The 15708-nt window shown below is 50.7% G+C and overlaps 1 protein-coding gene and 1 long non-coding RNA gene across 6 annotated transcripts in view; one reads left to right on the top strand and one right to left on the bottom strand.

Annotated features, from left to right (window-relative positions):
• The window catches only part of tbc1d4 (TBC1 domain family, member 4), a 45214-nt gene extending 31634 nt beyond the window's left edge, over nucleotides 1-13580 (top strand). For 3 of the 5 annotated variants that reach the window (XM_064311932.1, XM_064311934.1, XM_064311936.1), the window contains 9 exons: nucleotides 2700-2860; nucleotides 4225-4434; nucleotides 5817-5978; nucleotides 6657-6815; nucleotides 7372-7616; nucleotides 8137-8296; nucleotides 8774-8943; nucleotides 9340-9516; nucleotides 10506-13580. In XM_064311932.1, the coding sequence (XP_064168002.1) occupies nucleotides 2700-2860; nucleotides 4225-4434; nucleotides 5817-5978; nucleotides 6657-6815; nucleotides 7372-7616; nucleotides 8137-8296; nucleotides 8774-8943; nucleotides 9340-9516; nucleotides 10506-10733 (1672 nt within the window). In that variant the 3' untranslated portion in view covers nucleotides 10734-13580. The remainder of the gene's footprint in view (nucleotides 1-2699; nucleotides 2861-4224; nucleotides 4435-5816; nucleotides 5979-6656; nucleotides 6816-7371; nucleotides 7617-8136; nucleotides 8297-8773; nucleotides 8944-9339; nucleotides 9517-10505) is intronic. The other 2 variants (XM_064311935.1, XM_064311933.1) reach the window with 1 other exon arrangement.
• On the bottom strand, nucleotides 6045-6450 carry LOC135241468 (uncharacterized). Its single transcript, XR_010325999.1, has 3 exons — nucleotides 6394-6450; nucleotides 6201-6245; nucleotides 6045-6124 (listed from the first exon to the last, which is right to left on the bottom strand). It is a non-coding gene; the product is annotated as an uncharacterized LOC135241468 (long non-coding RNA).
• Nucleotides 13581-15708: the final 2128 nt, after the last annotated feature.

Genomic DNA, 15708 nt, shown 5'->3' with positions numbered 1-15708 from the left:
CATTCACCTAAGAGCAACAGTGATGCAATAGAACTTTAAAGTTCTGTAATTCATTCCACCTTAAGAGCCACGTGATAAAGAACTTAAGTTCTGTAATCATCCACTAGAGCAACTATGCAAGAACCTTACTTCTGTAATTCATTCCACCTTAAGAGACAGCAGTGATGCAGTAGAACCTCAAAGTTGCACTAGAGCGAAGCACTGTGCGATTGCAGGGAATAGACCCAAATCCCATGCTTGCAGCAAACTTGAACTCGAGCACAACTGAAATACTTCTTATTGGCCACATACATTACAGAAGGGCAGCTTCTTTCTCCTCTATGTTTTCCATGTAAGTCATCCAAGCATATAGTTCTGTGCTGCAGCTTAGTATTAGATGAGTATTAGACGCCTAAGTTAAATCTATGTGGTGTGTGCCAGTGTCCAGAGGTAGCCATTTTGAAGTGAGTTACCTGAGGAATGTTTTTTTTTTTTCTTTAAACCCTCTGTGCTAATCTCCTCCCAGGCCCTGCGATGCACACAGAACATAAACAGGATTACTGGTTTGCTTTTATTGAGTTGGTGTAGACGACCCAAGGCGCCCATTAACACAGACACTGTGTTTGTACCGCAGTCTGTGAAAAGGAGCCCCACAGCACAGTTCCTGCTCCAGCTGTTGGGGCAGTTAGATAAAGCCTGACTCAGCCCTCTGGAGATGCCGGGGTAGAGTTGTGACAGTCCTGTTAATTATTCTCGTCGGGGCTTTTTGGACACGGGCAGCGCCGTGTTATCAGTGTGTCAGAGTCGCCGCAGCGCGTCAGAGTTGCCGCAGCGCGTCCGCTCCGAGCTGGACGTGCGTCACCAGCAGAAACGGAGCTAATTGAGGTTAGCGACAGACGTGAGGTCATAAGGAAAAGCGTGCGGGAGCCGGATGGCTGAGAGAGAGAGAGAGAGAGAGAGATATGCTCCAGCGTTCCGTCCTCAGGGCACCCTCTACCCCCAGGAATTGATCTGGGATCGGCCCACTTAGACGCGCTCCACAAGCCAATCACGTCAGGGGTCAGGGGTCAGGGGTCGGCTCTGCAGTGGTCAGGACAGCACATACTGTTGATTTTCATTTGTTATATTTCGGTTTATTGACTCACCAGCTTCGTATGGTTTTAGGTCAAGCCCAATTTCAACAGCAGTGATATTTACTGTTTCGTCAAAGCTGTTTTTCCACACGAAAGGGAATTTAATACAAAAAACACCCCACCAATGTTTGTTTAGTCGAGTCATGGATTTCCTGTCCATAACCTTTCTACTTCTGTCATGTAATGTTGCTGTTTGACCCGATGCATGCGTGCATGCACGTTTCACCTCACGGTGTGCTTTAAATGTGCTTAATGTCACTAGACCATATTCCATGCGATGTACAATATCTGTAAGTATGATGTCACACACATGCTTTCTAATGCTAATCACTTTCTGTTCACACTCAAGCACAGAAATTTTTACAAATAATGCTTATTTCTTCTTCTGTGATCTGAAATGTGTTCAAGTACTTGTCGACACTAATCCTTGAATGACTTATTCAGTTTATTAATTGGTCACAGTGGTCATTTTAGTTCGTAAAGATGTACTTTATATTTGGAATACTGCTCATTTTGACGCTGAGGCTAACGAATAAGCCATTCTTCAGACAGTAGCAGTGTAGCGCTAATGTAGCTTCTGCAGTAGATTCATGCTAATGCTAATACAACATTACCAAACCAACACTGCTTAATGAAAACAAAGGAATTTTGGCTTTGTAATATTTTTGTTAGTGTCAGAGCTTAGATGGTTCAGACTAGGGTTTGGCGATATGGCCTTTAAAACAAAAAAAAACAAAAATATTTATATCACAGTATACATCTGTTTTGTGCCAATGATTATGACATGTCTTGCATGCTTTTTAATACTATGTACACTCAGAAGTGTACCTAAAATGTACATAAATATGTATTTCAAAGGCTAACAAACAGAAATAATTGAGAAGTTAATTAAGGTAATTCCTTTTGATCTTATTGCGGTTAGCAGCCAGACTGGAAGCACAGGATGCGGTGCTTTCATTAACATGCTTAGTGAAGCAGTGTGTTGTGTTGTGATATCCTCAGTAGTGCTAATATCAGTAATGAGCCAGAAAACAGCACCATGGTCTTTATCATTACCATCATATCGCCCAGCCCTAGCCCCCCTTTCTAAGGGAATTTACATGTGTTTGTGCGTACACGTGTTTGTGTCGGTTTGTGGTTTGTGTTGTGGAGTGCAGGGTAGTGATTCATGCAGCATGCGTGTCTTGAGCGGTGTGCTCGTGTTGTTTAGTGGATGTGCGTAGGTAGGTATGTGCGTCATGATGCGTGTGTGCGACAGAATGAGTGTGTAGTGTCGTGTTGTAGTGTTGTGTGAGTGTGTCTGTGCGTCAGTGTTTTGTGGTTTATGTGTCTAGCTGGTGTGAGATCGTATGATGTTGAGGATTTGGTGTATTGTCTGTCTGACTGCTCTGGTGGGTATGGGTTCGATGTATGATGTGCGTGTCTGTCCGTGATGCTCTGTGTGTTTGATGGAGTTAGTGCTGGTGCATGCGGCCTAGTGCTCTTGCGTCATTGGTGGTGTCTGTATATCCGTGTGTCTGTGAGTGTCTGTATGTATTGATGTGTGTGTCCTGTCCTGTCTGACTGCTCTGTGGATGGGTCTCTCAGCAGTAATGGAGACAGCAGAAAGAAGTCCTTCTCGGGGGGCAGCAGTGAGACTCTGATTTCTGGGCCCCCCTTCACCCCCCGCCGGGTCTCCTGGCGTCAGAAGATCTTCCTGCGGGTGGCCTCCCCCATGAACAAGCCCCCAGCGTCCATGCAGGACCCAGGTGTGTGTTCCTAATGCCACCTGCTACACCTTCACTGGTCACCAGCACACGTGTTCACTCATCACCAACACGCTGACCCACTCATCACCAACATGCTGACCCACTAATCACCAACACGTGTTCACTAATCACAGTGACCTCACCCCAACACACGCTCCTGTCACACCTGACCACTGATCACCAACACACGTGCTCACTCCACCGCTAGTCACCCAACACCCACTCACACGTGACCACTAATCACACTGCGACCATAACACCACACGTGTCACAATCACCACACGCTGACCCACTATCACACATGCGACCAAATCACCAACACGTGTCCATCCCACCGTGACCCACTCATCACCAACACACGTGCTCACTGATCACCAACACGCTGACCCACTCAACACCAACACGTGCTCACTGATCACCAACACACTGACCCACTCATCACCAACACACTGACCCACTCATCACCAACACGTGCTCACTCATCACCAACATGCTGACCCACTAATCACCAACACATGTTCACTAATCACCAACACACGTGCTCACTGATCACCAACACGCTGACCCACTCATCACCAATACGTGCTCACTGATCACCAACACACTGACCCACTCATCACCAACACGTGCTCACTGATCACCAACACGCTGACCCACTCAACACCAACACGTGCTCACTGATCACCAACACACTGACCCACTCACCAACACACTGACGCACTCATCACCAACACGTGCTCACTGAACACCAATACACTGACCCACTCATCACCAACACATGCTCACTGATCACCAACACGCTGACGCACTCATCACCAACACGTGCTCACTGACACACACAGAGCACTCATCACCACACTGCCACTGAACACCAATACACACCCACCTCACCACACATGCTCACGATCACCAACACGCTGCGCATCATCACCAACACTCTCACTGACCCCAGCGACCATTCGCATAACAACTACTTAGCACCAATATTAACCCACAGCACACCAACACTGTTTATTGAGCACCATCATGCTAACCCAGTTAGAACTAGCATACGGCTATGTTAGGGTCAGTTATGAGTGATTTTAATCTTGAAAGTTTATCTTGTAAAAAACCTATATCCCAAGATGGGTCAAAAGTTTGGTTATAATGTCATAAACACGATCCAGGAAATTTGTTGTCAGGTTTTTGAGTCATTTCCAAGATATCATTACTTATCTGAGATGGCATCGCATCACTAATTCCTCACAGTGTTGTTGAACATGATCAGTGCTGACAGACATAGTCAGAGACAGTTTCCATGCAGTCCCGAGTGCAGTGTAATTTCTCACACTCTTTCCTTCACTGTGGGGGTGTTGGGATAACAGAGGACCAGGATGGCAGCGAGCTGCTGCCCCTCTCCCCACGCGCTTCGTTTCCGGACCAGCACCCCCTGGCCAGCCTGCTGTCCCCGGACCAGCCCCCCTCCGGGGATCGGCCCCGGCGCACCGGGCCGGAGTACCGGGCCCTGTGGAAGAAGGCCATCCACCAGCAGATCCTGCTCCTGCGCATGGACAAGGAGAACCAGCGCCTGGAGGGTCCGTTTCCCGCCTTTTGCCTGTCGCTTATCACCGCGGTGTCTGGACCTGCCACTCAGCCCTGAACCACATAGTCTGTAGGGTGGCTTAGATGCCCAGGCAGGAGGCCACAAAGCCTGTAGGCTGTTTTTAACCGCCTCATTCTGCCAAGCACTGTCTGGTGTGATGGACTCTTTGCTTCTCTTTCCCCAGCGCTATGAGTTTTAATGCTCTTTAAAAAGAAACTGATGGCCTCCAGTCCCCTAGGGGCAGCATTGAGTCGCCAAGGTCCAGACACTAGCAGTATTCTCTCAAACAGCACACTGGATTCACTCCAGCTTTAGCTACTGTTTCCTAGGTGTTTATAATTCCCCACCGGCTTCTGAGGTCCTACACATTTTATTTGTCTAAATGCAGTAAATTAGACGTTGTTGTACTGGTGTGAATTTGTATGATGCTAAAAGACAGCTATTTTAAAGAGGTTTTATGGAAGTATATAGCCATGTTAGAGATTTTCAGCCTCAGGAAAGGGGCTGTACAGGGTAGCTATTTAGCCAGAGTAGAGTTGCTCTTCAGATCTGCGTTTAACGCCAGTTGTCTGGGTGCTCTGTCTGCTCGCCACCCTTTCCGCCAAAATCTCAGCCGAGTAGCTCTCGCTGAGCCAACGACCTGACGCTGATTTTGATGTGGCATGCCTAGCTTTGATAGGCTCCTACATTATTTGTGGATGGAATGCGCTGTGGGGTCTTTATAAATGCGCAGTTGCCTATTCAGGACCATAGCAAGGCTGAAAATCCTGCATAGTGTGCCTTTCAAGTAGCAGGCCAATCAAGGTGAAGGAACTGTGAACGCAAGCACAGTCTTCACTTCTATAGGGCATTTTCATTTTTGCTTAAATTTACACAAGCGTCTTTGCTTCAAACTCCCAATTTTGTCTTTCTCGGTGCGTTCTGCTGCCGTTGTCTGCTGCGATGAAGATGTGAATATTGTGAATATTCACTTTGTGTAGAAGGTAAGAGAAGTGCTGACCTTCAGGGGTGAAAGGTCACCATGGCATGTTCTGACGTCTTTCGAAGGGACAGCTAACAGATCCACACCTGCTTCGCTGCGAGCGGCCGATTAGCACTGGCTAAGCGTAACACGGGGAGTAAAGGATGCTGGGCCTGTTGCAGTCACTCCGCGGGCCGTCACGCTTGTGGCCTTTAGAAGTGCTGATACATGTAACACGCGAGGGAGTTCGGCACGGGAAGAGGTGACGGTTCTTTGCGCTTCGGTTGGCATGGAGATGGAGGGCTTCGGTTGGCATGGAGATGGCGTAAGGGCTACTTGACTGCAGTGTCCTTGACACAAGAACAGACGGTGACTCATCCGGCCACCTCCCCCCCCCCCCGTCTGTCTGGCAGCCAGCAGAGATGAGCTTCACATCCGGAAGATGAAGCTGGACTACCAGGAGGTGGGCCAGTGTCCCGCGGACACCCTGGCCCAGTGGGAGAAGAAGCTGAGCGTCCCAGGATGGGCCAAAGCCCAGTGGGAGAAAGAGGAGCTTCAGAGCACCCTGTACCAGGGTAAGAGCACCTCACATCTCCCCAGCTCAGAGACCCTGTACCAGGGTAAGAGCACCTCACATCTCTAGCAGCTCAGAGACCCTGTACCAGGGTAAGAGCACCTCACATCTCCCCAGCTCAGAGACCCTGTACCAAGGTAAGAGCACCTCACATCTAGCAGCACCCTGTACCAGGTAAGAGCACCTACATCTCCAGCTCAGAGACCTGTACAGGTAAGAGCACCTCACATCTCCCCAGCTCAGAGACCCTGTACCAAGGTAAGAGCACCTCACATCTCCCAGCAGAGACTTACAGGAAAGGACCACACTCTAGAGTCAGAGACCTGTACCAGGTAAGCACTACACTCAGAGCCTGTACCAGGAAAGCACTCACATCTCTACGCCAGCTCAGAGACCCTGTACCAAGGTAAGAGCACCTCACATCTCCCCAGCTCAGAGACCCTGTACCAAGGTAAGAGCACCTCACATCTCTACCAGTCCTGACTGCTTAGAGACCCTGTACCAGGGTAAGAGTACCTCACATCTCTAGCAGCTCAGAGTCCCCTGCTTAGATACTAACCCTGACATTTACTGTCTTTCAACTCCCTTTGCTTTGTTCTCTTGTTCTCTTTCTCTCCGCCTTTCTCCCTTTCTCCCACTCTCATTCTCTACCTCCCACTCTGTCTCTGTCCCCCCCCAGGCGTGCCTAAGACGCGCCGTGGGGAGGTGTGGCAGCTCACCGCACAGCAGCACCGGCAGCAGCACCGGCTCCCCAGCAGGCAGCAGCCGCCGGACACGCCCTACCAGGCCCTGCTCAAGCAGCTGACTGCGCAGCAGCACGCCATACTGGTGGACCTGGGTGTGTGTGGGGCGGGGCAGGGCTAGGGTGGGGCAGGGCAGGCCGGGGTTTGGTCGGGGTGGGGCGGGGTGCGGAGCTGGGTCCCCAGTTTCATTTCAGGATGAGTCATTTGGACCAGCTCGACAGAGTTTAAAGCGCACATGCTCCACTGCCTTTCGCCGCCCACGCTGCCCCTCCTTTCGGCTTCACTGTGAGACATAGAACACTTCCCACTGTCAGCATCCCAGATCGCCCCCCAGAAGAACAATGGCTAACTGTGAAAGCGGGGGATTGTGATGTGTTTGTGGTCAGCGCTGAGGGCTGGGCGTGCCTCATTACGTTACATTACAGGCATCCAGCAGCCCTTCTTCCCCAGAGTGTCTTAGGCTACTTCACCATTTTTCTTTTCAAAGTACCCATGTATACAGCGGTATGTATACTGTATATATACTCAGGTACATTGCTCACGGGTACAACGGCAGTGTTCTACCTGGGAATCGAACCTGCAACCTTTAGGTTACTTTAGCCCCCCTCCCCCCCTGCCGCAGTGCTGAACCCCCCTCCCCCCCCCTTGCAGGGCGCACCTTCCCCACGCACCCGTACTTCTCTGCGCAGCTGGGCCCGGGGCAGCTGTCCCTGTACAACCTGCTGAAGGCGTACTCCCTGCTGGACACGGAGGTGGGCTACTGCCAGGGCCTGAGCTTCATCGCTGGGGTGCTGCTGCTGCACATGAGCGAGGAGCAGGCCTTCGACATGCTCCTCTTCCTCATGTACGACCTGGGGCTCCGCCGCCAGTACCGGCCCGACATGGTCTCTCTGCAGGTGAACGCCCGCACCCTTACCTTCAGCTCGGTTTCTTTCTGATTGGGCGGCACGGTGGTGCAGTGGGTAGCACTGTCACCTCACAACAAGAAGGGCGTGGGTTCTGATCCCGACCCTGCACACAGATCTTTGTGAGGGATTAGGGGTGTGGCTGTGAGCTTGACTTTGCGTTTAGACTGTTGGCTAACATTCTCATCAAGGCAGATAGCTTCGGTAGTTCTGGGTAACGTAGGAAAATAACACACTGGAGCAGATCCAGAAGAAGCCTGACAGCATAGCTAGTGAAAAATTGGATATGGCGATAAAGTCAAATATAATGCAAATATCAGATAACAAACCCTGGAATGAATTTCACATCAGTTCTGCGTGTTTACTGACGATATGTGTTTAGCGCGGCCTGCTAATGTTTAATCCAGCCGTGTGATGTAACGCGCCAGCCATCTGCCACTTTATAACGTTAGCACGTTAGCCGTCACAACGTCCTGCCCACAGTTCACCCCCTGCCCCCCCCCCCCCGTAGATCCAGATGTACCAGCTGTCCCGGCTGCTGCATGACTACCACCGCAGCCTGTACTGCCACCTGGAGGCGCACGAGGTGGGCCCCAGCCTGTACGCCGCGCCCTGGTTCCTCACCGTCTTCGCCTCGCAGTTCCCCCTGGGGTTCGTGGCCCGCATCTTCGGTACGTACTGTACCCCCGTCCCATGCCCCGCTTCCCCCCCCATGCCCCACTGCCCCCATCCTGCACCCCCTGCCCGCCCGCACCCCACTGCCCCATCCTGCACCCTACTGCCCCCGTCCCGCACCCCCTGCCCCCGTCCTGCACCCTACTGCCCCTGTCCCTCACCCCACTGCCCCCGTCCCTCGCCCCACTTCCCCATCCCCACCCCACTGCCCCCGTCCCGCACCCCACTGCCCCAGTCCCCACCCCACTGCCCAGTCCCGCACCCCACTGCCCTCCGCACCCCACTGCCCCCGTCCCGCACCCCACTGCCCCCGTCCGCACCCCATCATAGTGTGTGAACTGTGCTCAGACCAGCAGGGACAAGCATTAAAGGTCACAATGACCAATGAGCTCGTCCTTAAGGGACACGACAGGAAATGTGTCGTTGTGCGCCTCGTACGCTGAACAGCTCGGTCTCCCCGGTCCTCCCTGCAGACCTCCTGTTTGCTCAGGGGCCGGAGGTGGTCTTTAAAGTGGCCCTGAGCCTGCTCAGCAGCCACGAGGGCGAGATCCTGGAGTGCGACAGCTTCGAGACGGTGGTGGACTTCATGAAGATCACCATCCCCTCCCTTACCCAGGCCCAGATGGAGCACGTCATCGCCCAGGTATGAAATGAGAGGCGGGATTTATTTCTGTATGAGCGCTGTCAGCAACTGGTCAGATTGAGAGGATGTGGCACTGAAACTATTGGTTTTTTTTCATTTTTAGAACTCTCATTTTTCTTACTCTTACTCTTCCTTGTCTTACCCCATAGACAGGGTCCTATTGTCTTATTTAGCTTGATTGACGGCTTAGCCGCCTGTAAGAATGTTTTGGGATGGAATGGAATGTGGTCGGAAGTCTAGAATCCCTGCTGCTTGTCATACTGTCATCGGTGAGACAGTCCATAGAAAGTATGAAACGAATCAGATAACTGTGTACGTGTATGTGTGCTTGCATGTGTGTATGTGTGTGTGTATGTGCGTCTGTGCATGCATGTCTGTCTGTCAATGCTGTACCAGGTGCTGGAGATGGACATCTCTAAGCAGCTCCATGCCTATGAGGTGGAGTACCACGTTCTGCAGGACGAGATGCTGGAGGCCATGCCAGCATCTGATGACTCAGACCGCTTGGACAAGCTGGAGAGGACCAATGCCCAGCTGAAGAAGCAGAACATGGACCTTCTGGAGAAGCTCCAGGTGTGTGTGTGTGTGTGCTTTTGGGTGCACATGTTTTGAGGTTTCTGTCTTCCTGTACAAGAATGAAAAATAAGTAGCAGTAGCAATATTAGGATGAAAATCCATTCAGCAGAACACATAATCATCCCTGCTTTTCAGCCCTGATATTCTTCGTATTTGCCATGTTATGCCACCAGGGGGCACCAGAGCACAGCTCCACATTTATGAACAGACAAAGGAAGAATGAATTACTGGGGTCAGTTTTTCTGTGAACCAGAACATCCTGCCTCTTGGTCAAGGGTCGTATGCATATCTAGTCCAGTGTTGGAGATCAGTAGAGAGTAGGAGGGTAAACCGGTAAAAACAGGGTGTTTTATAAGGGAGTTACAGCAGCGCTGTGCGGCACATCGAGTCCTCTGATAAAACAATGGCAGGCTGATTGTGTTCAGTCACCACTGGTGGTCGCGCTTGATAGAGGATTACTCACAACGACTCCTCTGATGTGAGGGGGAACTGAGGGGTGATGTAATGCTGTATCAGGCAGGCTGGAGCATCCCTCAGCAGGCACATTGTGTGAGTGTGAGTGAGGGGTGGGTGCAAATGGACTTATGTCTCTAATGCACATGCTACATTTCAGACTTTAGAGAAGCACAGGCTAAGTGTGTGTGTGTGTGCTGTGCGTGTGCGTGTGTGTGTTTCTGTGCGCTTGTGCGTGTGTATGTATGTGTGTTTGTGTGTGCGTGTGCGTGCGCGTGTGCGTATGTGTGCGTGTGTGTGCGCGTGTGTGCATGGGCGTGTGTGTGTGTGTGCGTGTGTGTGTGTGCGTGTGTGCGTGTGTGTGTGCGTGTGGTGTGTGTGGCGCGTGTGTACGTGTGTTTTTGTGTGGTGTGTGTGCGTGTGTGGTGTGTGTGTGTGTGTGCGTGTGGTGTGTGTGTGCGTGCGCGGTGTGTGTGCTGTGTGTGCGCGTGTGTGCATGTGTGCGTGCGCGCGTGTGTGTGTTCCTCCCACAGGCTGCGCGGGGTAAGATCCAGAGCCTGGAGCAGAGTGTGGAGAGCTTGGTGTCGCGCGAGAGCCAGATGAAGCACACGATCCGCGCGCTGGAGCAGGAGAAGGCCTCGTTTCAGAAGACCGTGGAGCGCATGCGCGGCTGCCAGCCCGAGGACGTCCTGTGCGACGTCGAGCTCACGCACATCAAGCCCGGCTCTGACGGGAAACCCAAAGCCGCCAAAAAGCCCTGATGCGCCGTGGAGCCGGGCCGGGGACGGGTGGACAGATACCCCCCCCCCCCCCTTTCATTGTAAAAAGTTGACTCGTGATCACTGGTGTTTATTTTGAGTGGCCTTAACATTGTGGACCCGGGACATTGTGAAAGTGCCCTGGAGTGGGGCAGTGTTCCTCTCTATCGGTGTAAATGTGTGAGAGAGGAGCTCTAGGCCTCTCTGTGTGCTCTGTCTGCTGCCCTCCTATTGGAGCAGAGTCAGCGGCTTGGCTCTGCTATTGGGGGATTTCTGATAAACGCGTAATCTCCACCGATGTCGCCTTTCTTCTAGACACGCCTATATTCCCCCCGTGGTGCTTCGCTGGAGTCTGCAGTCCTGTTCAGTCAGTAATTCACCTGTGCGTAAGCGATTCACCAGTAAGCCATTCAATCTAATCATTCTGCGTGTTCACATACGTCCCCGTGCGACGAGGGTAAAAATCTAAACAAAAACAAATGTGCGCTTTGGAAAAAAAAAAAATACTTGAAATGAAGATGAATGTATTCTCTTTCCAAAGAAACTGTGAGATTGTAGTCTGCTGTTGTGGGTTGAAACGCAGCGGCAGATATTTCTGCGTATGAATATTCACGCGCGCGTCTGAATCGCACAAAGGCTTCTCGTGACGGCGAACGCTCCGTCCGTCGGCCTGCCGTCGCCAGCAGCGGAACCAGACCGAGCGGCGGTTCACAGGAAGTGCTCCTGCGCCCCGAGCCGGAGCAGGATGTGAGGCTGTCTGCGTCTGCCAGCGGTTTCCTGTGTGACTGACCGCAGTGTCTGCCGACTCCGCCCGCTCACCGTTAACCTGCTCCAGACAGCCCCCGCCCGTCTGCCCCAGCGCTCTGCAGATGCTCCTCTAAGGGAAAATGCCGTTGCCGAGGTGAAAGGGGGGGCAGGGGGGGTTTCGTAGCGCTTGTTTTGCTGGTGGCTTCTCTCTCGCTAGCTTCCTCGGCGAATGTTTTGAGTGGGTCTGAGTGCAGGAGTAACAGGAAGTGACTGAGCGCGAGAGCCCTGTCTGCTGTCACTGTGGAGTCAGCGCCCAGACACGGTGCAGTTCTGCAGCCTGCTCTTCCTCAAACCCATCGTCTCACAAAAGCACCGCCCCTCACTTCTCCCCCGATGCCTTTATACTTTCAATATTCACGTTTTTTTGTTTTTCTCGTAGATAGTCGATTTGAACCAAGACAGGCACTCCTTCTAAATTTCTGTAGCATTTATTGTGAGCTGTTTTCAGGTTTGTTACCAAAAATGTGGCATAGAGCCACTGCTGTTGCAGATGAATGGTGTAATATCTTCATGTTTTATTCTACTGTAAAACTTAAATCTTTTGCTGAAACATGGGGTCAAAGTACAGTAATATCTATATATAAAGGGCAGTACTTTTGATTAGTCCATGTACACTTTAAATCATTTAAACAGATTGCATCCAATTTTAAGTTGAATTGAAACATTGCCTGTAGAATTCTTGCAGGCAGTATAGCAATGCATTGTTTGTGACGTCCAATCATAACTGAGATGAATATCAGGTGACACACAAAAGGATCTAGTGGTGCTCATTCCCCTTCAAGAAAACACAGCTGACCCTGTGATCAGCACATTCAAAAACAAAAACAACCTCGGGTGCCAGTAGGGTGGGTGTATAGCTCTTCCACCCTTCAGTTTTTTAGTCCTGAAATGAAATAACTTCATTCGTGGACCATAATAACTAATTTCACTGAGCTGTGTCTATTTTCATCCAGCTTATGGAGTCATTTGAGACAGACAGCCACTAAGTTGTAAAACTTGCATAACCTCTGCTTCACACAACGCTTGTGTACAGTACATCAGCAGGTCAGTTAGGCTAATTATGATGGATAATTGTCTTGTGTATATACACAGTTTGCATACACATGGTTACACGGAGAGCCTTTTAAACTTCTCTTTGAACAGCTGTTATTGAAAAAGATGCACTGTCATTACATGACCACAACAGACATAGTTACAAAGTGTATTTTTAGTGTTATGTTATTTTGTTTATTTTAAGTTTTTGAGGGACCTGCAAAGTCGTGCTGTTTTTTTCTTCCACTGTTAGGTCTGGAGAGACGGAGGCTGAGCTGACGCTAGGTTATCTGAAGGGCAGCTCTGGGCTGTCTCTGCAGAATACTGATGCCATTACTTCATGGTGAATTGTGTAACATGGGCTTTACACAAAAAAAAGTTTTTCAGAATTAAAAAAATGCAGCGTAATTTTGCGTTGCGCAATAACCTCTCGCAGGAAACGATAGCGTGCGCATCGGTCACAGAAACAGAATGAGAACGCTGCTTGAGCCTTCAGCTTTTCTGTGTGCTCATGACGTGAGTACAGCTTTACAGACATGCATATCTGAAAGCGTATGTCCTGCACATACAGCATGGCATTCTTCTCTGAAAAAAACGCCCTCTGTTTAAGCATGTTTTTCCGCCCACCAAGTTCAACATTTTTTTTGTTTGCCGACTAAGTGCCAAAACCAGCGGACAGCGGGCTTTCTGCCCCGAGCGAAAGCTTCAGAAGTCGCGCATCTGTTTGGAGACGGGAGAACGAGCCTCGTTCTCTCTCTGTGCATCTCTTCTGCTGTATGTACGCTTGTTTGTGTGTAGTGTCTTGCACACTATATTTTGCAACAAATCAATGGTGTATGACCTACCATAACTATTGGCTAATTGTACAGATTCTGCCGTTCAATTTCAGTACGTAATGCACAGGAAACATTGGTAGACACTGTCTCTCTCTCTCTCTCTCTCTCTCTTAACCCACACACACACAGAGATATACCAAAATAAAAGCGCATTTCACTGCCTTTTTGTAATTCACGGGTGTTCCTGTTTCTTTGCTTTGTTTGTGATCAAATTAGGAATTCTCTTTTATGTCCTTACACTTTCAAGGTAGTGAATAGGGAGGAACTGGGTTCTGGCCCAAGGAGGAACGAGGGGGGGGGATTGGGGGGTGTATTCGCACACGAGGGACGTGTCCCACAGAGAAGGAAATGCTGGGATACAGCGAGGCCCCCTGGGGTGGGGTGGGGGGTGGGGGGTCGCTGTTGACTACGTTTCCTGTCCCAGCCCTTATCGCTGGCGCTTGTATTAAACTCTGTGTTTTTTTCCCCCATAATCCCCTTCTGCAGTGCTGTGCTTATATAACACTGCACTGGGCGGTGTGGCCACCACCACAGGGAGAGAGGGAGGGGTGGAGCAAGTCGAACGGGAGGGGTGGGTGTGCCTGTTTTTTGGGGTGGTCGGGGGAGGGGGGGGGCTTCTGGGAGAAGATGACTTGGAGGTGGTGCTGTGGTGGGGGGGTGGGGGTGTGGGAGAGTCAGCCTGCCTTATACGGCGATCCTGGCTGCATGGCTCGTGTCAGAGTACACAGGGGTCTAAGTGCAGAGGATGAAGCCTGGAAAATAACCTCCGCGTGTGGAATACAGCGCTGAGTGCTCTCAGGAAGCGGAGAGACATCCAAATAACCTTCAGAAAGTGTTGCCCTAGTAACCTGAGCAGATCTGCGCTCTGCCAGTAGTTAAGGGTACTGAAACTAGACTGCAGGCGGCCGCAGTGCAGAGTATGAATACTGGGGTGTGGTGGTGATTTTCAGAGATGAATACTGTAGATAAGGGTGAAATCCACCCCGGTGGATTTACTGGCTGGTAGAGGTTATTACTGAACTGTAATGCAGTTGAGAGAATTAAGACTTCATGCTTCGAATGAGAGAGTCTGTCTGTATGAATGCTTAGTTACAATGTGAGTGAACCTGGGATGTAAAGATAGAGCGCGAGATTGAAAAGCGCTTGCATGAGATTGCATGTGGAGACCATGCATAGGTAGTAGTAAATGATTTGAAATTGGGAAGTGGCTACATTGTGAGTGAGACTGATGTGTATTTACAGTGTGTGGAGATTGTGACATGCAGGTTACTCACTGTGTGAGTGAAATTAATACATGGTATTAAAAGTGTGAGAAGATCCACGATATAAGCTCAATGTGTGGCTGTGTGTTCGCTGTGCTGTGTGTTTGATGCAGGTTGTGTTGTGCTGTGTGTTTGAGGAGTGTGTTCGCTGTGCTGTGCTGTATGTTTGAGGTGTGTTGTGTGCTCTGTTGTGCTTTTGAGGGGTGTGTGTTTGCTGTGCTGTGTGTTTGAAGGCTGTGCTGTGATGGGCTGTGCTGTGTGTTTGAAGGCTGGGCTGTGCTGTGTGTTTGAGGGATGAGTGCTCTCTGTGCTGTGTGTTTGAAGGCTGTGCTGTGATGGGCTGTGCTGTGTGTTTGAGGGGTGTGCTGTGCTGTGCTGGGCTGTTCTGTGTGTTTGAGGGATGAGTGCTCTCTGTGCTGTGTGTTTGAAGGCTGGGCTGTGCTGTGTGTTTGAAGGCTGTGCTCTGATGGGCTGTGCTGTGTGTTTGAGGGGTGTGCTGTGCTGGGCTGTTCTGTGTGTTTGAGGGATGAGTGCTCTCTGCTGTGTTTGAGGGGTATTGAGGTGGGGGTGTGCCAGTGGAGAACGCCACACTGACACAGCTGCAGGGGCGGGGAGAGACACCCAGGTGTGTGGAGCCGGGCCAACAGACCCGTCCCGGGGGGGTGGTGGTGGGGGGAGGGGTACGTCCCTCTCCTTCCCCCTCTACCTCTCTTCCCCCTCTGCTGTACCTGCATTTCTGGCTTCACCGTAACGTTCGCGCGATATCATGATACACTAAAGGAAATAAAATGTTCCTGTTTACAAATGTGTTCAGTACGTCACGGCATGCGTTCTGTGAAGCTGCCACAGGCTCCGACTAATCCAGTCATCCAATCGTCTGCTTTCACCGTAAAATGCAGAATCAGGGTCAATGAATTGCCTGTTCCTTTGTCTTCCGAGCCACGAACAGCCAACATGCAAAACAATCTCTTCCAGTTTACAGCACACGGGCTTGTGGTCAGGCCTGCATACCTTTGCAGTGCCCACTGATTCTGAGTGATG

Source organism: Anguilla rostrata, chromosome 15 (genome assembly GCF_018555375.3).
Source record: "Anguilla rostrata isolate EN2019 chromosome 15, ASM1855537v3, whole genome shotgun sequence".
NCBI classification, from domain to species: domain Eukaryota; kingdom Metazoa; phylum Chordata; class Actinopteri; order Anguilliformes; family Anguillidae; genus Anguilla; species Anguilla rostrata.
This window is presented reverse-complemented; position numbering and strand designations above follow the sequence as displayed.